This window comes from Danio rerio, chromosome 4 (genome assembly GCF_049306965.1).
Source record: "Danio rerio strain Tuebingen ecotype United States chromosome 4, GRCz12tu, whole genome shotgun sequence".
Classification (NCBI taxonomy): domain Eukaryota; kingdom Metazoa; phylum Chordata; class Actinopteri; order Cypriniformes; family Danionidae; genus Danio; species Danio rerio.
The window spans coordinates 64332016-64355949 of NC_133179.1; the positions used below are offsets into that span (position 1 = coordinate 64332016).

The window sequence follows — 23934 nt, forward strand, 5'->3', positions numbered from 1 at the left end:
TTTCTTTCACTTATAATCTGACCTACTCTATTCTTAAGATTCGGGCCCTTTTTTCTGTGAAACAGCAAGATAGCAGTGGTGGAACTAATTACAATCTCTGGTTAATTTAGTCCACTACTAAATAAAAACCAGTCCGAGTTTTATCCCCGAGAATGTCCTAAAAGCCTCTTACACACCCATCAACTGAGTACTTTAACTCTGGGTGGAGGAGGAGGTACACCTCTCAACTACTGTTATATGTATCAGTATCGTTATAGGTGTACCGTAAAACGCACCAACTTGAAATCAACCACAAAATTCTGTGAATTTACCGGTGCCTTTCATTCACGTCTGAATGAGAAACCAACATTTGCATTCACGTCTGTATGAGAAACCAACAGCGTTCTGTTACTACCCACTACTTCACAGATAATCCCTAGTCTATAATTTTTAAATCTTCCTACCTTTCTTTTTGTTGATTGATCAATGGTGTTACCAGTAAATAAAATGCCCTCATCCTCCACCAAAACTGAAGGGATAGTTTACAGTTTAACCCAAAGAATGACCAGTCTGGTAGATGAAGAAGAGCCGGAGTCAGAGATTTAAATAAATGAATCAAGTTTACTGAAGATAGTTTGCAGTTTCATTCGCAGAAGCCAGCTTCAACACTCACAGTGAGTTCCTAGGCCGCTCTGCTTACAATCATCAATCAATAACAATTATACTCTCACATAACGTCATTAACTGCGTCACACATACAGGTGTCCTAACCTGATTGGTTAAAACACAGATAGACTAGGAACATTTCCGCGTGGGGTTTGTGCGTAAATTCCGAACAATATCTTAAGCATAAACGTCAGACATCCTTTAGACTGATTAGAGCTGGCTTCAGACCTGTGAAACGGATCAACAATTAAATAGAACACACACACTTAAAGTACAATCTGTTTATTATCCAAGGCTGACTGTACTCTCAGCCGTCTTTATCAAAACTGGTTAAAAAGTGGTAGAATCTACATTCAGGCAGTTATAATTCCTTACTACACAAAGTCTATCTTAAATAATAGTAGAATGACTTTAAAAGATTTAACCGTAAAAACAGCAATATCACTTTAGACATTTTAGAATAACGACTAGAAATAACAATAGAAACAGTTGATTCCAGTCCTCAGCCATCAGTTCCACTCAAGGTCTCCGTGACCTCTGACCTAGTTTGGTGGCTTCTGAAAATAGTTATAAAGAGACAGGCAAATGCACTGAACATTCTTATATTAAGCAATGTGTTAACTTATTCATTAATTAAAATCAATTCACAGTTAAATACTCATTCAAATAATCAAATAATTATATTTAATTAAAAAAAAATTATGAGAAACAAGATTATGAGAAAAGGATAAACGTTTGTCCATGATGAGATGGATTGGAAAGCAGAAATCTGAATCCTTCAGCACACATACACACAGTAGTGAACACATGCGCGCACAAGCACACACACACACAGCTGCGGACTGCTCCTGCAAAGGATTCTGAGATCTCTCATCAGTCTTCAGTTCAGTTTCACTGATGATCCAGGATAATAAACTCTAAACCCAGGCCAGAGCGGCTCAGTGAATGTGGTCTGGACTGAGTGGATGAGGCTCATTGTGTCTCTATAGATGTTGTAGAAGATCAGAGTTCCTGCACTGTGATTCACAAACACTCCTATTCTACTGCTGAGCGCCTTCACTGGGAGAACAGTGTGTGTGTTATTGTGTCTGAATATGAAACTGGAGGAAAAGCAGAGCAAACTCCAGGACTGAGCATTACGTCCAAACTCACACTCATCACCTGCTCCCTTCCTCCTGATGCTCTTATATGACACTGATATAGACACATCAACATCTCCACTCCAGTCAATCTCCCAGTAACAGCGTCCACACACACTTTCTCTGCACAACACCTGAGGATCATGATCAAATCTGTCTGGATGATCAGGATACGGCTGATCCTCTTCCACACACTTCACCTCTCTGTTCTCCTCAGACATAATGAGACGAGTGTGTGCTGTGTTTGGATCCAGAGTGAGGAAACAGACATCTGAACACAAGAACACACATATTTATAACCACTGCTGTGTGTGTTTGTGTGTGTGAGAGAGAGAGTGTGTATGTGTGTGCAAGTGTGTGAGAGTGTGTGTGTGTGTGTGTGGGGTAGAGATGCGCGGATGGGCTATTATTTCATCCGCAACCGCATGACAAAATTCATCATCCGTCCGCCATCCATCCACAGTAACATTCTGTGAAGTCAGTCCTAGGCTTTTTCGTTGGTGCGCCAGCTATGCCTACAAAAACAGTACAACCGCCCGCCACCCGCCCGAATTTAATTAAAATATTATTTTTTCGGAACGTCATCCGCCCGATCCGCGGTTTATCCGCGGAGTCCGCGGCTGTAACCGCCAACTGCGCATCTCTAGTGTGGGGGTGTTTGTGTGGGTGTGTGCGAGCGTGCATGCCTGCGTGTGTGAGAGAGTTTGTGTGTGAGAGAGTGTGTGTATGTTTGTGTGTGTGGGTGAGAGAGCGTTTGTGTGTGTGGATGCGTGCATGTGTGTGTGTGCATATGCGTGTATGTGTGTCTGTGTGCATGCCTGTGCATATGCATGTGTGTGTGTGTATGTATGTACGTGTGTGTGCATGCGTATGTGTATGTGTGAAGTCCTACATTTGCGCGGTCCTGCTGTAATCCTTGTGTGTCCTCCATAATCCAGACTGTAAACACACACAGATGGAGAGAATGAGCTGTTTAGTTTCCCCCTCAGCTAATAAGCTAAAGCTAGCACTGAGCTGTTCAGCTACATGTTCCAAACTCTTCAGCTCAAACACACAACAGGGCTCGAAATTGCAACCATTTTGGTCGCATATGCACCCAAAATTTTATCTATGCAACCTCAAAATATATTTGGGAGCATTTCTACAAGTGCTTAAAATTGTTGTGTGTGACCAGTTTTTACTGCAAAATGTTCACCACATGCGCGAATTCGGGAGTCATTCACGCAGAATGCATCTATGAAAAGTCAGTGGGATGGAATTTTCAGGTAACTGTTTGCTACATCTAGCATGAGAGCTTCAGTTTAATCCTTCATATAATCCCCAGATGCATCCGCCGTGCAAGGGGCAGCTATATGTCAAATTTAACACCACGCAAACGGGCTTACACTGAGTAAACTAACATCGCTACTCATAAAAAGACCGGTAGCCTATTGCTATTAACATGATGTATGCATATAATAAGGTACAGTACATGTCAAAAGCATCAGTGCAACATCAGACAGCACTTGTGAGAACAGCACAGTTTTATCGTAAACAGATTCATTCATGTCAAGCAGTATGTGCAGGGCCAGTGAGCGCTCCGTGTATGCTTTGGTCACTTATGTTATAAAATGTATTTTCTTGTGATAACGGGATTTCGTTGAGACATATTTCCTCACGCTATATATATATATATATATATATATATATATATATATATATATATATATACACATATATATATATATATATATATATATATGTATGTATTTTTTTTTTTTTTGCTTGTTAGTTTGATTAGTGTTGATTTCAAACGCAATAAATATGTTTATATATAACTTGTAGTAACAGTGCTCATAACTGGTGGGTGCGACAAAATTTTGGCTGATGCGCCTAAATTTTTAAAGTTAGGAGCACTGGTGCTACCAACCAAAAAGGTTAATTTTGAGCCCTGCACAACACTTGTTGGTTGAGCCGGGATGCTCAATGAATGTAACAGTGCGTTCTTTTCCTCTGCTGTTGGTGAAGCGAGCGCAGATACTGCTCATGTTGATGGAGACACCCTGCTGCAACATTCATTTATTACAGTGATCACACTTAGCTTTGCCATCGTTCTTCAGCACATGCAGGCTTTGAGCACATGTTGCAGTCCATCTCTAAACTATGTTCAGATTATTAAAGGGCACCTATGGTGAAAAATCTACTTTTCAAGCTGTTTGGACATGTGTGTAAGTATAGTATATATACTGTCATATTGAGGTGAAATAAATACACCCAGTCCTTTTTTTTTTTTCAAATTTAACAACATAAAAACGGTGGAACAATTGGTGCGGTTTTCAGATCGACCGCAACTTTACTTAGGAGTGCGGTCCCCCCGCCCACCAATATTGATTGACAGCTGCGCGCATTAACATGTCTCCATAGAAATGCGTAAAATTATATCGACAAGACAGGACGAGCGCAAAGCACCCGGGAATAAATGGTCTGTTCAGTTTGCTACACTGCAAATTTTAGATTGTAGATTTAACTACCTTGGAGTTAAAATGAACACTCCTTCAGAGTTTATATGGGAACCACTGTAAAAGTGTTAAAAATAACACTTTTGAAAGTGTTAACATTATCAACACCAAGAGAGTGTTAATTAGCAAACTCTTATTGTGTAAAATATCTGTTACATTTCCGAAAAAATACCAGCAGCTGTGGTTACCGGAATCTTTCTGTGAAAAATATGGAAGTTTTATAGAACTGTATAAATGTACGTAAAATAACCATATCTCATGAACTAATACAATGTTTAGTTTACAAAATCATAGCTTAGTCCAGAAAAATGTAAAGTCTTTAGATGCAATAATGTGTTCATGTGTGATTGCAACTAGCAAACAGATTTTGATTGCATTAGTAACTACACAGTTACCTTTAAACAAAAGAAGATGCAGCATAACATCAAACACTCTCAGTTCATCCTGGTCTTGAACAGAGACGCTATTATCCTCCACAATGGTGACACAAACCGTTTTGCTGTTTTTTTTTCCCTTTTTGATTTTACGAAAAAATACCAGCAGCTGTGGTTGACAGTAATCTACAGTTTTTAACATTTTACTTTAATAAATTTAGTTTACAAAATATTTCTGTTAAAACACATTCCACTGTCTGTGTTTTTTTTATCAAACTATAGTATCATCACTCATCATCAGAAGTGATCAAGAGTGAGTTTTACAAGTTTAACAAGTTTTAAAACGTGTGCATGTGTGTAATGAAGTACAGCCATTCACTTTAGATTCACTTCTTCAGCACAGCCTCGTGTCTCTCTCACTGTCTCTGTGTGTCTACCTGCATGTCTACGTTATGTATGTGCGTGTGTCTGCACTACTTGTCTGTGCTATAAGTGTGTGTGTGTCTGCCTGCGTGTCTACGCTATGTATGTGCGTGTGTGTCTTGCTACGTGTCTGTGCTATATGTGTGTGTGTCTGGGTGTATGCGCTGTGTGTGCGTGAACTCATTGTCGCAACTACATAAAAAATGCATCAAATACTAATTGGTAAAGTTCTTACTGTAGTATTTCTCACAAACGTTACGTGAGATCTGCTTCCTGAGGTAGCCGAGGGCATGTTGCTAACAGGTACGTGGGATCGGTGGGCGGGGATGACTCGCCCTAAAGGCCCAGTGCAAAAAAACAGCAACAACCTTTTCCCAGCTATAATACAGACACTTTAAACAGCTATAATAAATACTCTGATGGGTGTTTTGAGCTGAAACTTTACAGAAACATTCTGGGGACACAAAAAAACTTATAATAAATATAAAAAAATGTGCCCTTTAAAGCTGCTCGCCAGCACCCAAGTTCCTGATAGATTAGCAAGGGTTGTGACGATGAGGAAATTTCCCCACCGGTTAATTGACATGTGACAACACTGGTAATACCGGTATCACCGTGGGGTGGGGGTTTCCTCTTTTTTTCTGCTTTTAAATAGCTTATAAATGTGTGCGTATAATACTTTCACTTTCCGTTTTGCGGGAATTGCCAATTCGGGGTCAATTGTTTGAATGGAAGACAAGGAAACTTCTAAAAAATAATCACTGTTATTAAACACAGAACTTTTATCAACATAACGGAAAAAACACAACAATGCTACAGGCTGAAATAACTGTGGAAGTTGGAACCAAACAAGTAACAACCATAAATCTTTTATTACGTTATATTACGCGCTTGTTGCGCACACGCAAAGATACTTTTTGGTTACATTTCCCAACATAGGGGGAATATATTTGGTTGTCTCTTGTTGTCCTACCTAACTTCAATGTCTCAATGTATCAATTAGCCAAATGTTTTATATATTAATAGCTTAGTCCAACCAAATTTGAAATAACTAAACAAGCTAGCACTCATTTTATATATAAACTATATATAAAAAAAATGAAAGAAATGTTAAGTAATGGGACATTACGTAAAAAATCTAAAGACTACAGGCTAAATAAAAGCGCCTCGTCAGAGCTAAACATCACCGCACGCGTGTCAGTTTACAGCTTCTCTAAAGATCAGACAGCCTATACAGATCACACAATCTCAATAAACAATATGTAAATGTATAACTATTTCTATAAGTATTGTTATGGAATATTTATGATCTTGCTTTGGTTATATCGATACCAGCTTTGAGCTCTCTCTCACAAGTGGCAGTTGACATGCGCTGCATAAGGGTGTTGCACTTCATTTCACAGTCAATGATTTGCTCTTCATAGACATGACTGTAATACTCTATAAGCTGTATCTCTGTCCTCACCCCATAACCCTCACAGAAAACTGAAGCTGATCAGAAAAGAGCTTTCTAGTGTCTTTTTAAAGCCATTCAGTGTAAAAGCACAAGGCCAGTGCTGCTCCACATACTTGAGTTTGTCCAGTGTGTAGTTTGGATCCTCCAGCTGTTCAGAGAGCAGCTTGACTCCTGAATCTCCTGGATGATTGTAGCTCAGATCCAGCTCTCTCAGGTGTGAGGGGTTTGAAGTCAGAGCTGAAGACAGAAAACCACAGCCTTCCTCTGTCACCATACAGCCAGACAATCTACAAACACAGCAATAGTCCACATCACACAGTTGGACAATCACACATCTCTTTGTGTTGTGAAGATGCTGACTGCTATTTCTGCTCATGTCAACAGCAGTGATGAACACACACATCCTGATCAGCTCTCCTTATTGATCGAGCCCTCACATCAGCAAACACACTCACACACTCAACAACGACTCAACATCATCAGTAGAAGTGTACAGAGCAAAGACATTGTTCATAATACACCACATCAAGCTGTAAAGTCTGTGTGAGGAAGATGACACACTTGAGCTCAGAAGATCATCTTAAAGTCTTGTATAAAACACAACAGGAAATGAGCTGATTTCATCATTTATATTGTGATTCTGTTGTGGACTAAAACAAAATGAGCTCAGACAAACTCAAACCCGCTCTCTTAATGTGTTCATCACCTGACCCACAGTCACATTCCCCTGTCAGTCAGACACGAGCCCTGATCAATAAGAGACTGAGCTGAAGGAAAATGAATGAATGATCTTCAATCTGCTTCAACACACACACATTTGTATGGATATGAATAAATCACAGCCCTGCAGATGTTTAGTGTCTTCTACTGCCAGTCCACTAAAGGGGCTTCACATCTGGTAACACCTGTTCACACTTCTATTAAAGCAGGTAAAGACACATTTACACCTGTAATCTGAAAGCAGTGTTAGCGCTGCACTTTACCCAGGGTTATGAAGCGCTGATATGGAGTAGTGTTAGCATCATATTTGTAATGTTAACACTGCATTGTGGTTAGGGATGCAATGATTAACCGGTTACACTATTAAACATGCTTTAATTCATCACAGTTTATTAATCGTAAAGACTTCTCAACACCGTTTTTCTACACAGATCAAAACTGCTGCAACTAAAAGTTATACCCACTGTGTCGCGGTTTACACTTATAACCACACTCATTGGATTAACTATGACTGTGGGTATATAAAGCAAGTTCGTTATTTTCAAATGGAGAGAGCTTTTGTGACTGCAGAAAATGCAAACTTTTACGATTGACTGGGCAGATGGAGGCAAAAAGTGTCACAGAAGCCGCTGGTGAAAGTGAAGTGATTTATTTTAAACGAGGTGAAGACAAAAATCCAGCAAAAAGGTGAAAGTGACAAAATAACAAAAATAAATAAAATAAACTCTACAATATTTACAATGTATATACAGGCTTGTTCAGCTAAATCAAGGAAATGACCTGAACAAAATCTGTTAGCAATACTCTGACACAACACAACCTACTCCTAAAACAACCCACTTCGAGTGACTGTTTGGGGCCAGTTTATAGTATTGGCTCTGCCCATGGGTTTAACCATTTTACTGGTAGTAGGTTGACATGTAGACAAAAAATACATAAAAAGACATTCAACAAAAGTATAAATTAATGCAAATAAATGAATATGCATACAAAACTCAAAATACAGAACAACAAATAACCAATACAAATTTAAACAACAAAACTGTGATTTTTATTTACTGACCAGGGGGATGTGACCCTGATGATGTCATGGAAAATGGCTGCTCCAAAGTGAAGGCGGGAAAAATCTGTATAAATGACTTTGTTTGAAAGTTAAACAGGTTTGGTGCTGAGAAATAGAAACTGGTAAGTATATGTCAACTCTCTATGTTTGGTTAATAAATGATGTTTAAAAGAAAATGTGTCTGTGGTTATTTCAGTGTGAATGGGAAGATGATATGGGCTATTGTTTGACATCAAGTGAAGTTTCATAAACTAATTTCGAGAGGAGCACGTGATATGATTGTGCACCGCTGGCCACTCATCCGTAATCAGTAATAATCCAATTAGAATGATCCTAGCTTAGTATAAATGGATCACTTTCTCCTCATTGCGCTATCTTCATTTTGGAAGAATCCCCCCTTTCACCCCATCTCCTCCTTTTTCTCCCCTTCTAAAGGGGGAGCGATCGAGACCTACCTGATCTCGGTTCTCCTGATATGCTTCTAGACCGGGCGGGAGCCCTGGGCTCAAATATCTCCAAGCTCAGGGTTCTCTCCCGGGACAGCATGCCAAACCTGCTATAAGTGCAAAGCATATCTAAGTGGGAACTCTTGAAAGTGAGATTTGTACATAAACACAATGCTAATCTTGACAAAACACAACATATACACATTACACAAACACACACATGCACAATACAAATAACACAAAGGTCCATGTTTAAAAGCATGTATTTTATGTATGAATGCAATGTGATGTGTGTTTGTTAGTCAGTGTCTTTAGTTTTACACTGTGACACAAACGACTGAAGTTTGAGCAAGATGCAATGAAAAGTCCACAAGTTTGTAAACCCACCTACAGTTCCAAACAATGGCGCCGATGAGAACGATAATGAGGTGAATGTTGATCCGCCAGCCAAGAGAGTTTTCAGAGAGAGTGCTGAAAGACTCAGAGTGTCCCAGCTGATCAATGGCCTGAATCTCGATGTTCAGAGCAAATGTCCGCTAAATGTAAAATCTAACACTCGACACGTCATCGCCAAAGAAGCTTGCCTTTATTAAGTTAACACTGAAACTGCGGCTCATGTTGAAGAACTGTACGGTTTTGAGCCGTTTTTCAGCAGAAATATTATCTATTAATTGACATGCATATAAAAACAATTTTGCAAAATAAATATTTCTTTCTGCAATGCTTCAATTGTTTGATGCTAATTTATTTTTAATAAAGTAACAGTAGCAGTTAACAGACTTTTTATAGCAGATAACTCACATTCAAGCACATTAAAGGAAGCCTAATGATGAGAAATGTTATTTATTGTAAGTATTATCGTCATCGTTAATGTTTTATAATTATTAAACATTAATTTTGGATTTAAATATTAATAAGTCATTATGATGAATTAGTTAGATACATATTTTAGTTAGTCCTGATTGATCATGTTTTCAACTGCAATAAATCTGATAATAAAGTATAAAGGAGTGGAGCTCCTACATTTATTCTGGCGCTCCTGCATTTATTCTGGTGCTCCTGCATTTATTCTGGCGCTCCTGCGTTTATTCTGGCGCTCCTGCATTTATTCTGTCGCTCCTGCGTTTATTCTGGCGCTCCTGCATTTATTCTGGCGCTCCTGCATTTATTCTGTCGCTCCTGCATTTATTCTGGTGCTCTTAAATTTTTGAAGTTGGGAGCACTGTTTCTACCAAGTAAAAAAGTAAATTTCAAGCCCTGCATTAGACAAATACTGTTTTTGTTTATTCCTATTTTTATTCATGTATTCATTGTTCTGTCATTTATTTTCAGTGTAAAATTATTACTTGTGTTTAAATGACAAAAGCAATCACTTATTTTAAGCACAAAGAGGGAAATGGACTAGTGTTTGTTTTTAATGCTATTTTGTATTATTGTTGTATTATTATTATTATTATTATTATTATTATTAATTATTTGGCTACAATAACACATTATTTATTGAGCAGCAGTAAATAACACTGTAAAATGTGTAGTTTTCATGTGATTTTCTAAACTAGTAGTGCTCTGAAATTAATGATTGCTTAATAATCATGATAACCATGAAACTGTGATTATTTCCCAGAGTATAATCCTACAAAACAAAATGTATAATGGTTGCATCTCTTAATCATGCTGCTACTGTAAGTTTGTTCAGTGTGAGACAGAGCAATGTGTTTTGTTGCTGTTGGACACTTGGCAACAGAAACAGCCAATCATAAGCTGATCAGTGAGGCTCATGACATGTCAGTAAGGGGAAGTGTGCATCATGTAAACAGCAGTCAGTGAGAGAAACATATTCAGAGATGGAAAGTGTGTGAACTGGAGAGATCAGGAGTTGTTAGATGACATGATTTGCTCCATGTGTTCTTTCATTTGTACTTTGTCTTCGTGAAACTAACGACCTACACGGCGACATTTAATATACCAGACAACATGAGGAGAGTTCATTTAGCTCATTACCATTATGATGGGGTTTTGATTACTCTTATGCCTCACGTCTGTTGAAGCACTGCACACTTGAGCGCAGCATTTTTAGACTCTGTGTCAAGTTGAAGAACCTCTACACACAGCACCAGTCATCTGTGTCAGCTCCAAAGCAGAAGAGCAAGAAGAACGCAGAGCAAATGTTGAACATTTCTGTTTACAGGAGCTCAGAGGCTGTCTCTGGACACCATTGGGCTTTCTGCTGCACTGTATTCAGTTCTGCATTCTAAGTCAATAAACCCTAAGATTGCCTGCTGCTCCTCCAATCAGAACTTGACAACACAAAAACCCCTAATATGAAATAATGTGGGCTATTGTGAAATCGTTTAGCAGTTATTTTTGAGTGGAGAATCATTTACCTCAGTGTCTCCAGTTTACAGTTTGGACTCTTCAGTCTGAGAGAATCAGAGAGAAGCTTCACTCCTGAATCCTGAAGGTCATTGTTACTCAGGTCCAGCTCTCTCAGGACACCGTTTGAGGATTGTAGAGCTGAAGACAAACTCTCACAGCACTGAACAGTGAGATTACACATAGCCAATCTGAGAAATAAGAAAACTAATCAAATTTACAGTGTATTTTTGTCATTCACTTCATGTAAATAATAATTATAATCAATCAGTCAATCTATCAATCAATCAGTCAGTCAATCAGGTGTTTGAACTCAGACCTCAGTGTGTCCAGTTTACAGTTTGGACTCTTCAGTCCATCAGAGAGAAGCTTCACTCCTGAATCCTGCAGGTCATTGATACTCAGGTCCAGCTCTCTCAGCACACAGTTTGAGGATTGTAGAGCTGAAGACAAACTCTCACAGGACTGAACAGTGAGATTACAGCACTGTAGCCTGTGAGGGAAAAACAGAAATAATTATTTTGCATTTACCTATTAATCCAGAGCCGAGACAAAAACACTTGAATGTTGTCTTATAGTTTAAGTAAAGGTAAAATCACTATATGGACTCTGTAAATACTGAATTTAAGGGAGAATCCAAGGCTGTAAAATAAACATACAATTATTATTTAGCTAACAATTCACAGTTTTGTGTGATAATTAATTTTTAGTTATTATTATTAAAAACTTTCTGTTTTCCAAACTCATGTTAACATATTAGAGCTATCAGTTTTGAAATGCACACCATCTATCTATCTATCTATATATCTATCTGTCTGTCTGTCTGTCTGTGTGTTTGTGCGTGCGTGCGTGCGTGTTAAAAGAAAGCAGAGATTATATTATTGTATTGCGTAAAAAGAGAATCAAAGTATTGAAAAGAATGTCCAAAAATGGAGTAAACATAAGGAGAACAGATATTGTGTACAGCAGGAGATCAGTAATACACATTTGATGTGAAAACACAAATAGTCTGTGCTGTTTCTGCACTGCACACATTTGACTCATGGGTTGCAGATGTGTTGCAAATCGATGTGTGAAATGGGCATAAGTGTATCCAGAAAACTCACAGTGCTCTTGTGGTGATCTTGACCACTGGCATCAGTCTCATCAGTGCTTCATCAGATCTTCTGTATTTCTGCAGTTCAAACTTCTCTTGAATCTCTTCTGACATCAGGAGCACAAACACCAGACCCGACCACTGAGCAGAGGACAGATTCTGTGCTGTAAGATTTCCAGAGCTCAGACTCTTCTGGAGTTCCTCCACAAAGTCATCCTTCAATTCGTTCAGACAGTGGAAGAGGTTGATGGTTCTCTCTGCTGATTTCTCCTTCTTTATTTTCTTTTTGATATAGTCAGTCGTATCTTTGATGTTCTCAGTTTCGAGCTTCAGCCCTGGCAGGAGCTGCTTCAGGTTACTCTGGTCACTCTGATTAGACTCTAGTGAAAGACCCAACAGGAACCGGAGGAAAAGGTCCAGGTGTCCGTTCTTGCTTTGTAAAGTCTTCTCGACTGCATCCTTATGAAGTTTAAACAGGGTCTTTGTAGAGAGTTTCCATGTCAGTTCCTTTTTCCTGGATTCAAGAAATGGATTTGCTTTCTTGTCTTTGTAAGTGAAAAACACATAGAGAGCAGCAATGAACTCCTGAACGCTGAGATGAACAAAACTGTACACCTGTTCCCCTGAGATGGGGTTTTCCTCCTGAAACATTCGAGTACATAATCCAGAGAACACAGACCCTTCCTTGACATCTAGTCCACACTTCTCCAGATCTGTTTTGTAGAAAATCAGTTGTCCTTTCTGCAGCTGTTCAAAGGCCAGTTTCCCCAGCTTCAGAACAATGTCATCAAAAGACCAGGCATTGGCTTCAGGTTCAGAATCACTATATTTTTCTTTCATCTGTTGCTTTTGAGACAGTAAGAAGTTGATGTACATCCCTGTGAGAGTTGTGGGTGTTTTTTCATTGCTCTCTTGACCCAGCAAAGGCTGAAGAACAGTGAGAGAGATCCAGCAGAAGACGGGGATGTGGCACATGATGTACAGACTCCTGGATTTCTTGATGTGGCTGATGATGTTTCCAGCAACCTCAGGACTGCTGTTTTTGATGAAGTACTGCTCCTTCTGCTCATCACTGAATCCACGCACCTCAGTCACCTGATCAATGGAGTTTTGGGGTATCAGACTGGCTGCTGCTGGCCTAGATGTGATCCAGATGAGGGAAGAGGGCACAAGCTCTCTCTTTAAGATATGTGTTACTATCTTACTCACTGTCATTTCCTTGTCAACATCTGTAAAGCCATCATCCTCTTTGAAGTTCAATTGAAAGCGATATTCATCCAGTCCATCAAAGATGAACATGACCTTGCCTTGTTCTTCAGGAAGAGAGCTCAGTCCTCCACTTCTAAAGAAGTACTTGTTAATCAGACCTATGAGACTGTACTTTTCTTCTTTAATCAGATTCAGTCTACGGAACGGCAGCGGAAATATGAAGACTATTTCTTGATTGTCTTTTCCGTCAGCCCAGTCATGAATGAATTTATTCACAGAGACAGTCTTTCCCACTCCTGCGATCCCCAGTGTCAGGACTCTTCTGTTTTGTAGACCTGTGTCAGGCTGAACTTTAAACATGTCATTACACTTGAGTGGTTTATCCTTGGCTGTCTGTTGGTTGTGTTTTGACTCTATCTGTATCACTTCATGGTCATTTTCTCTTCCTCCAGTCTTGTTCTCCACCACATATAGATCAGTGTAAATATCATCCAGCTTCTTCTGGTGACCCGTCTGTGAATTACCAAGCAATATCTGCTCAAATTCCTCTTTAAATTTCTTTTTTAGTTTCTGGCTGATGTTTGTGTAATCAAGAGGAGGAGTTTTACAGTTCTCTAAAGGTGCACCTTTACAAGAGAGAGGAAAAAACAATAAAGTAAAACATGATTATGCCCTGTGCTTCCCTTTAAGAAAAAAATAACAATTACACATATAAACAAATTTAGATGAACGAAGACGAACATATGAATGTTGATCATGTGAAATTCAGGCACCCATTTACATGCATTAGCATTATGATTCACCATCACTGTTGTCCATAGCAATGCTGAATTAAAACCATTGCTAGGATAGGGTTTTAACATGGAATTAAATAATCACATTTCAAAATGTTGACAAGGAATTAAACAATACCTTGCTTCTGTGTACTCTCCAGCTGATCAGCCAAGTCATTCTGCTTTATTTTCCTCAGGGTGTCCACTGTGACCTTCACAGCTCTTCCTGATCCAAAACATGATACCATCTTATCTACTGTATCCAACCTGTCTGCATTCTCCAAATCAGCTTTTGAAATCTCATTATGGTCATTCACTAAGTACCTCTGAAACTTTTTTAGTTCAGCTTCTAACAGTTCATTCAGTGAGTTGTCGAGCAGCTGTTTAACATTCGCCATGGTGCTTCACCCATTCACAGCTACAGGACAAGAGCAACATCTGCATTAGTTTTTACAATTAACATACGAACCTAAGCAGTTACTTATTAATTAAATAATGAAATTAACCTCAGAGTAGAAACTTGACATTTCAAAATTGACAATTTTGAAAATTGTCACTCTTTTAAGTGGCTCTTACTAACCAGGAGTGATGAAGATGTTTGTTTGTCTACCTAACTTGTGTCTTTGGCTGAAGTTCTGTAACTCTTCTTTCTGAATCATCATACAGAAGTGTTTATTTAGATGTTCAACTGGTTAAACAACCATTTGAGAAAACTAATAAAGCCAGTAAAAAAAAGACTTTAGATGACAGTTGACACTGGTGGAGTTTCACACACATATGACCAATGTTAAAAGCATACTACATTTTTTGATAAAAATGCCCATCACTGTGGTGGAACCCTAAAAGGTAACTTTCTGTACCTCTAGTTTAGATCTTATAATTCATATGGGGTACAAAATAGGGCCTATAGTGTACCTTTAAAGGTACAGTAATGGTTAATGTATCTTATTGGTGCATTTTTTTCTGACAGTGTTGTACCATTATTTTTAAAAATGTGAACACTTAAAAAAACTTTTCAGAGCCGTGTGACTTTTCAGTGTCTCCTGAACCTAAGCCTTCTGATCCACTGGGGTTATGTGAACAGCCAGTGCCTCTGAACCTGAGCTTCCTGACCCACATGGGTTGTCAGATCCATCACTGTCTTCTGAAACTAAGCCCCAGACAGCTCCACTTTCCAGGCCCTCCACAGCTCTTTGTTCTAAGTTATCCAGAGCTCCATGCTCCAGACAAACTTCTTCACCACCTTCACCTCCTTCTTGGCCTGTGTTAGTAGCATCTTGAATCCCCTCCTAGAGAGGGGCTCTGTAACGATCACTAGCAATCTAACCCTCATAGATCACTGGAGAACATTTACTTTTACTCATACTACAATTCTGCCACTATATAAACTACATCTCCTGTCACCACACACACACACACAGACATGTTCCAGTTCTCCTTTGATTACACACACACAGCTGGGAGCTGCTCACGGACTGATTACACAGACTATATATACAGCGCACACACACACACTTTGCTGAGTCTTGTTTGGAATACACTGTAACATTTCTAAGCGTTTCTTGTGTCTAGTCTCTCTGTGTTCCACCCTTGCCTTGTTTTATTGTTTATTTTGCTCACTGCCGGCAGATTTTTCTGTATGCATCTGTTTGTCCCTGTTTTCTCTGCCTACCTGACTACTGTTCTTAGTAAAATGCAAGTGGATCCTAAACTTCGTTGTCCAGCACACTTGAATTACAAAGGGTAAAAAAAAAGAAAATTCCAGACTATGCCATTCCAGAGTATTAAACTGTTTTCTATCATAACAAATTTATACAATGAAAACGGGCAAGCAGAACAGCCTCAGCACCAGGATTTCATAACAGAGGGGCCTTTAATCCCATAGGGGGGCACTACACTAGATATGTTTTACAGTCATTGCATTAGATTTGCTGATTTTTGTCCCTCTTCTTCCTTTCATTTAGGCTATTTATTCACTTATTTAATATTACTTTGCATTACTGCTCAAGTTACTGACTTAAGGCAGTAATATACTTCTTATAGTAATAATAAGAATATGTATTCCCTATTATTGATTTTATCAATGAAGGTTAATGCAACACTGTTTATTAACGCAGATGGATCATGGCTTCAGTGTCAAATAAATGCTTTAAATTATATTTTATTCTCCTTTTTTCTTTCTGCTTTTTTTCAAATAGTATATATGTTTAAAGTTTTAGGTAAAGACTTCAAACTATGCCCACACATGCAAGCTAACCCACTATTCGTATAACCAGTAAATAAAAATAGCGAAATAAGCATAACCTGAGTAGTGACGCTTCACGTTGCCTATTGCCCAACTTAACTAATCATCTATCAGTGTAAGAAAAAAGTTAAATGTTACAACCTAATGTCATTTAAAAAAATAGCAGCTAAATGTGTTACTTAGTTACATTTTAATGCATCAGTGTAGCCAGAAAAATAATTAAAATAAAAGATACCTAAAAATAAAAATTTTGTTATTACTGTGAAAATTGGTTACATTTTGGCATGGATAACACGGAAATCAATAGGACATATAACTTTTTCATAGTTTTAAAGGTGAAAAATAAAGATTTATGTTAGGCTATCATGAGTGAGGTTTTTTTGTTCGTTATACTGTCCAGTTGGCATTAAAAAAAAAAAAAAAAAAACATAAGCCATTAGGCCTACTCATCTTTTTATTTATTAAGCCTTTTTAATAATGTTTTCAGGTTACATTTTCATTTTTTGGCCCATGAGCTAGAAGTCAAAATAAAATTGATAAGCTAACTGTATTTTAGCCGTTAAAATAGGCCTACAGTATATTTTCTGGTGTTTAATTTTGCATGAGCAAATATCAGTATAGCCTAAATAACTTATTTTTAAAGTTTATCATTCAGCCTACCTACGGCGCATGTGAGAGGTTGATCCATGGCAAATCCACTTACTCACGCACTATACCCATTTCATGTATAACTGTAAGATTGACTTTGCAGGCTGATCATCTTTAAACTCAAAAGTCATTTATTAAGTGTCCTAACTTGAGTCTGTTGCTGCATAATGGGATGTTTCTTTTCACAACTGTAAAATTGGCTTTAGCAATTTCAAAATGAAAGCAAACATTCAAAATGTTTCCACATATTGTCAATTTCATAGGTTCATTTGAATATATTAATAATAATGAATATAATAACTTATACTATTAATTATAGTGTAGATTACTGTAGGACTGTGCAGTGAACTCAACATTTTTATAAGGCTACATATCCCCTAACTGAAAAACTAATGTGAAAATGACTGGCAGTTGCGTTTCTGCTAAAATTAACTTAACGGCAAATTTCTTCTGCATTGTTTCCTTTTAGAGCTCAGGAGAGTTGTATTTAATCAATTAGTTAACCAAAACATGAAATGAATTAGGCTTCTCGCCTTTATGCCATACACTAGTCCAGTTTTCTAGAGTGCGACTTAGCTGCCGCGTGTGCACTTTAAAGGCTATATACGAGCGCACCCTGACGAGATGCAGGGACCAGATCTCTCCACTGTTGCTTTAATGTTACAATCTTCATAATTTAAATGCTATTTCATATTATAACATATCTAAATGCGTGTTCTGAAGGTTGGAATGATGGGAGTGTTTAGCAGGTCGCACACCAGAAGCGCTGCGACACAATGCGCACATGACAGTTAAAAGTATCACACACCAGACACACACATTCGCATGATATTTAAAATTAAACTTATCAGATGGCGCTCTGTGGCATGGCAGGAATATGAACAATGTACTGAGTCGTGGCTGGGTGCAGCTAAGCAGCTATTCTGGTGTGCGACCTTTCTGCGATGCTAATCTACGCTAATTGGATCGATGACCCAGTCTGTTGTGATTGGTTGACTTGTGATTGGTTGACCGGAGAAAAGTCCAGTGTCACGACAATTTTATTCCTAAACTACTTATTAGCTGCAGGTGTTCATCATGATGAAGATTAAACATATGCTGGATAAGTTGGTGGTTCATTCCATTGTGGCGACCCCAGATTAATAAAGGGATTGAGCCGAAAAGAAAATCAATATCCCAAAGAGTCCCACAGGATTCGCACAGTGAATAATTTGTTCCCAAAACTGTCCTTTCCGCGATGCTAATCTACGCTAATTGGATCAATGACCCAGTCTGTTGTGATTGGTTGACTGCGTTCAGCGTGATACAGAGAATTGCCCACCATGGCAATAACACTAATTTTCCCTCACACTTCAGAGCACATCGTCTTCAAAACATTTAGCCGGTGTTTGTCTTCCTCTTTTTCTTTCTACAGTGTTTGTGGCTGGGGTTTCAATTTTCCAGGGTCTGCGCGTGCGCGCACAACCAATTGGCAGGGCTTGAGTTGTGTTTTTGGAGCTGCGTCTCAAATGGCACACTATACACTATGCACTCATGCACTATGGGCTCTATTTTGACGGTCCATACGCAAAGTGCAAAACGCAGGACGCAAATGCTTTCAGGGTGTGTCAGGATGCGTTTTTGCTAATTTAAGGACGGGAAATCTGCCTTGCGCTTCGGTGCATGGTCTAAAAGGGTTGAGTTTATTTTCTTTATGAGTTATAGGTGTGTTTTAAGAATAAACCAATTAGAGTCTCATCTCCCATTCCCTTTAAGAGTCAGCTGCGTCGCGCCAAGAGCGCATTCGCTATTTACAGGACGCAAAGTAAGTCTAAGTGGAAAAAATGAGCATTTCACAAGCAAACAGTTAACAGTTTTTTAACAGAAAACTGTTAAACAGAGCATCTACTGCGTGAGAATGAGAGATAATGGATCACTTTCACTTTCGCTCTTGGATAGGGAAACCTTTACGCAAAGACATCAATTAGTCTATAAATAAATACTTTTGTTTGTTAAGCGCAAATATTCATTTCAAAACTATTTCTAAATTCAGTTCTAATTTCCAGCAAACGAATAAATGAATAATAATAGCAAAATGTGCTCAAAAACCTGAGTTATATCCTAAAACACATGCTGTGCCCCATATGGTCTAAAACCTGACAGGTGGGCAAATCTAAGCTTGTTTTTAACAAAACAAATATAAATATGGATATAATAAATAATACTGCTAATAATAATAACATTATACAAAAGCAAATTGTTACTAATGAACTGAAAAAGCCTCCCGAGATGAAGAAGACATAAAAGCAGTGGTTTTTCATATTTATGTAGGCTATAAAATAATATGTTTTGTAATATTTTAATCCTTTATATTTATATCCTATATCTATTCTTATTATATCCTATATATATCCTTAATATTTACATTTTTTCATATGTACAGATATTTGCCTATTGCTCTCTTCTGCGTATTAAGCAGTGTGTAAGCGAGGCGCAACTCTGCGCCGGAGTTTAGACCGGGTTAGTTTTGGTCTAATGAAAAATCTATTATAGTTTTCAAAATAGCAACGCGCCAGCGGTCCGCCTCAGAACGCCTTCCTTTTTAGACCAACTACTGCTGAAACTACCAAAAGACTACTGCGTCACGCCTTGCGCCACACTGCGCCGGGTGTATGATAGGGCCCTATGTATTTATTCACTTACACACTCAACAGCATAGTACATGTATGTAGTGTCGTCTCAAATTCAGCACTAATGTTTTTTTACTAAGCGGAAATTCAAACCTTTTCCCTGATGACGTTTGACGCCCGCCAAATAAGTGAAATAAATGACCGAAGTATCAAATAATACCTGCCATGAGTATAACCGCATTCTCCATCGGGAGGCGCTATAATCACTCTCGTAGGAAAATTCTGCTTTCACCATGCAAAATAAATAAAGTTATCCAACATGTGTGCCCGATAGCACTGTCCCTTCCGCTACGTGAGCAAAACTGTGGTTGTTGAGTGTGTGAAGTGTCCATCATTCCACACATCACACAATTTGGGACGCATCTAACATCACACCGACATGGCTAAAGATTTGTTTAGTCGACTCTTTCATAGATGAATCAATAGTTTTAAATATGGTGCACTTTCAGATTTAAGCCTTGGATGTGTTACACACTACATGGAAGCTCATTTTCAAAAACCCATAATATGAGCTCTTAAATTCACTGCTTTGTCCTTTCCCATCACCTTCTTGTCAGTTTAAGAGATTTTGCTAAATTCTTTACTGGTAGGACTCCAACCATTAGTGGTGCATGTATGGCCTGTTTCCACTGAGTACTATGGTACGCTTTGGTTGCACAGAGTGTTACTGTATATTTCCCCCACGTTGCCCTGGGACATTGACTATAGCCCTGTGGCCAATGATGTTTCTTCTACTCCATGTTCTCGTCAGCTTGAACACACCATCATCTACGTAAGCGAACTCATGCTAGATCTCCTCTCCATCCATTCATGAAACTACCTGAAGAACAGTGTCAGGCAAAATTGTGTAGTTCAGTGTAGATCTAGTATTACAGTACAGTAAAAGATTACGAGACAGTATGCAAGACCACACTGCTAAAGTGAATACATACCTCTGCATAATCATGCCACAGTCTTTTCACCCTTTCGAAATTGTATTCGAAAGGCACTCCATAAATTTGCTTCATTTGAATATGTTTTTTTTTTTTTTTTATGGTGTGTGCCAGTGTTGATATTGAGACCTGATGGTTTTGATGAAACTGAAACTGGCATTTTATAGTGCTTAAACACCTGATTGGTGTGTCTACAATTAATCAAACAAGTGTTTGCACACCTGACGACTGTGTTGAACCAATTGGTTGGACGGTGCAGTAATTTGACAGTCAGTGCTTTGGTATTGCAAGGAAGTGACTTCATGATAGATTTTAGTGTGTAATGTATGTTAAGTGGGTTTAGTGTTTTGCAAATCACTGTGTAGAGATTTGCAACAAGTGTGAGGCTGACAATGTGCTTATAGTAGTGCAAATATGGGCTGATGTTTTGATACTTGTGTGTATGGTTTTGCTAATAGTGTACTACTTTTAATTTTAGTGTGTAAGCAATCCTAAAAAACTGTAATTATGCAAAGGATCTGTAGTGTTTTTGCTAATTGGGTGTGTGGTTGTGCTAATTGTGTGTACTGTTTTAAAAAAAACACGGGCCCTGTTTTGAAAATCGTGCTTAGGCAATCCAAAAAAACTGTAATAGTATTTAGACCAAAAAAAAAATTGTATAAATAATGTAAAACAGGTGACAGTTGTAGCCACAGAAGATTTTTATCATCAGAATCAGTTAAAGCAGAAACACTTCAGGCAAACAAATGAAACCGGTCTGACTGCTGAAACTCTTCAGGGTTTTCAACTCATGTATCAACACTTAAAATTGTGTGACTCCACTGTAAAATAAACTAAATGCATTCATGAATACTGTTATTGCAGTGCGAGTTTTCTGCATTCTGTAGCTTCTGTAAGGGCGCACTCACACTATGCTATCTGAACCGTGTCAGGCCCATTTGCCTGTACGTTTGAGAAGTTTCAGTGCTCAAAATCACATCAAAAGTGGCTTAGCTGTTCAACAAATTATTTGATTGTGTGTCACTGCATATCAAACGACTAAAATGATATAACTAAAGAAATGTTCACTGTGCTGAGTTTAATAATCATTCATAAACTCACAGATCACTCATAAACACAGATCTCAGTATCAGAATAAGAAGGTTTTTGCTTTCTGTGATCCTCTTCCAGAAACACACTCGACATTAAAAGGTGTAAATGAAATCCTCAGAATGTCTTTATCTCAGCAGTAAAGTCTCAGAAACGCAAAGAGATGATCCACGGATAATCAGACAACACTCATAGATGATATAAAGCACAGAAAGAGCAAACTCTCACCTCAAATAATGCCTGCAGATCTTTCTGTTCCTCCGCTGAACTGTTGAGCTGAACAACATCAGAAAATTCTTTCACCTGTGGAAAACACGTCACAACCTGTTTGAGACATGAGAAAATAACCAGTCAGATGAACAACACAGACACACAAGTAGATAAGAATAGAAGATAGCAATGGAGGTTTTGCTCAGCTGGTAATAGCAGTTTTGCGAGTACAAAAGTAAAGCAGTCACTGTTATATAACAGGTCACTTTTCCATGTGCTATATATTGTACTTGTTATAATCTCAGTAACACAAGTTACAATGAATGATTTTCAGCCCCAGTTAAGTTGTGTGTTTTATATTTTCCCTGATGGGAAGTGTGTAGAGTTTAAAAGAGTAAAAGTAGCACAACAACAACAACAACGATGAAGCTGTTCAATAAGCTGTATTTTGAATACGTTTCAGACAGTATTGATCTCTGTAACACTACAGCAGAGCCAGACACAGCTTCATCACTCCAGGATGGCAGACATGTTGCTCAGCCTTTGAGCTTATTTTAGCTGATTTTATCTAAGCCTGTGATTGGAGTCAGTTGAAGTGTTTGTGTTTCTCTTCAGTGATTCTGCTTATTAACAGCAGGTCTTCATCATCAGTGCTCGATCATCATTTAATTGTCTGATTAACTCAATGTAGAGAGGGAGCAGACAGACTCTAAGCTGAGGAAATGTTACTCAGAGGAGTTGTGTGGTACTGTGTAATTCAATCACAGCTTGTGCGCTGATCTGAGATATATTTAGCAGATTTTGTGAGATATACAGTTCAATATATAAAACAAACCAGGCAATATAACACCCCCACCAATATCTTTTCAAGCATCAACCAATGTCTTGGAAATAAAAGCTCTATACAAACCAAAATACTCATGTTTATCTGTTTACTCTACAGCGCAATAATCTCTCGAAAGCTGTGCTGTTTAAACCTTTACAGTATACTGGATGATCAAGGTCTGTTCTTCATCATCATCATCATCATCAGATTCTGATTAAACTGTCTTCATCCTGTGCAGAAAAGCAAGAAGGTCTCCATTACCTATTATTACTACTATTATTCTATTACCTATTATTACTCTATTATGGTCTCTATTACCAGTGATCACATGACTACTGCCTCCAGGGTAAACTCCAGAATGCTGTAAAGCTGACGTCAGTGCCTCTTCCTCAGATGTCCTGTACTTTTCTATTGTACTTTTGAGCGTTGGTGGATTTCCTAAAGCACATACAGGATGATCTACGCCAGGGGTGTCAAACTGAAGTCCTCACAGACTCAATAATCTGACAATCAGATAAACCACTGCTGGATCTGGGCTATAACTGAAGAGAATATCTGTGTGGAACTGATCAGCAAACTTTATTTAATCACAGTGAACGTCTCTCTGTTCTATTAAATAAATAAAACACATTACAGATGAGAATCTGACTTTCATATTAGATAAACTCTAGGAAACTCTTCAAATGCTGAAGGAAAGTCAGACCTTCTGAATGTTCAACCTGTCAGACAATGTTTTGATGAACACAAACCTCTCGCTGCTGAATGTAGAGTCTGAATGAGTTCAAATTCAGTCTCAGAGCAGATGGTCTGCTGTATTTGATCATAACAATACAGAGTACAGTAAAGGTTATCATGTGTCTGTAGAAGCAGAGATAATGACAAACACAGATCTGGAGATCATGTAAACACAGCAATATTTACAGCTCAGAGGATGTGGAATCAGACAGGACTGATTATGTTTGATAAACAACCCTCACTAATGATCCTGATATCATTCAAAGCAGCTCATATTAAGCTGGACTCAATAAAATACTTTCTCTAGCTGATTTCACTGAATATACTCTATATATACTGTGATGTTTGTGTCCACCAGTGATGTT

General features: G+C 38.3%; 3 protein-coding genes across 4 annotated transcripts in view; 1 reads left to right on the forward strand and 2 right to left on the reverse strand.

The window, feature by feature from the left end:
- LOC137489786 (uncharacterized) overlaps positions 1-23934 on the forward strand; it is a 284916-nt gene that overhangs the window by 187408 nt on the left and 73574 nt on the right. The gene's annotated exons all lie outside the window — the stretch shown is intronic.
- The window catches only part of LOC137489914 (uncharacterized), a 171963-nt gene that overhangs the window by 42505 nt on the left and 105524 nt on the right, over positions 1-23934 (reverse strand).
- On the reverse strand, positions 581-22068 carry LOC100536766 (NACHT, LRR and PYD domains-containing protein 3). 3 transcript variants are annotated; one of them, XM_073948272.1, is made up of 9 exons: positions 22027-22068; positions 14540-14633; positions 14355-14441; positions 12244-14068; positions 11457-11630; positions 11149-11328; positions 6649-6822; positions 2677-2723; positions 581-2055 (listed from the first exon to the last, which is right to left on the reverse strand). In XM_073948272.1, exons 4-9 carry the CDS (start codon positions 13800-13802, stop codon positions 1526-1528), a joined length of 2664 nt encoding a protein of 887 aa, XP_073804373.1. In that variant the 5' UTR covers positions 13803-14068; positions 14355-14441; positions 14540-14633; positions 22027-22068; the 3' UTR covers positions 581-1525. The 3 variants fall into 3 exon arrangements, with proteins under 3 accessions (XP_073804373.1, XP_073804374.1, XP_017211036.2); XM_073948273.1 differs by lacking the exon at positions 14540-14633; XM_017355547.3 differs by having other exon boundaries at positions 14355-14633.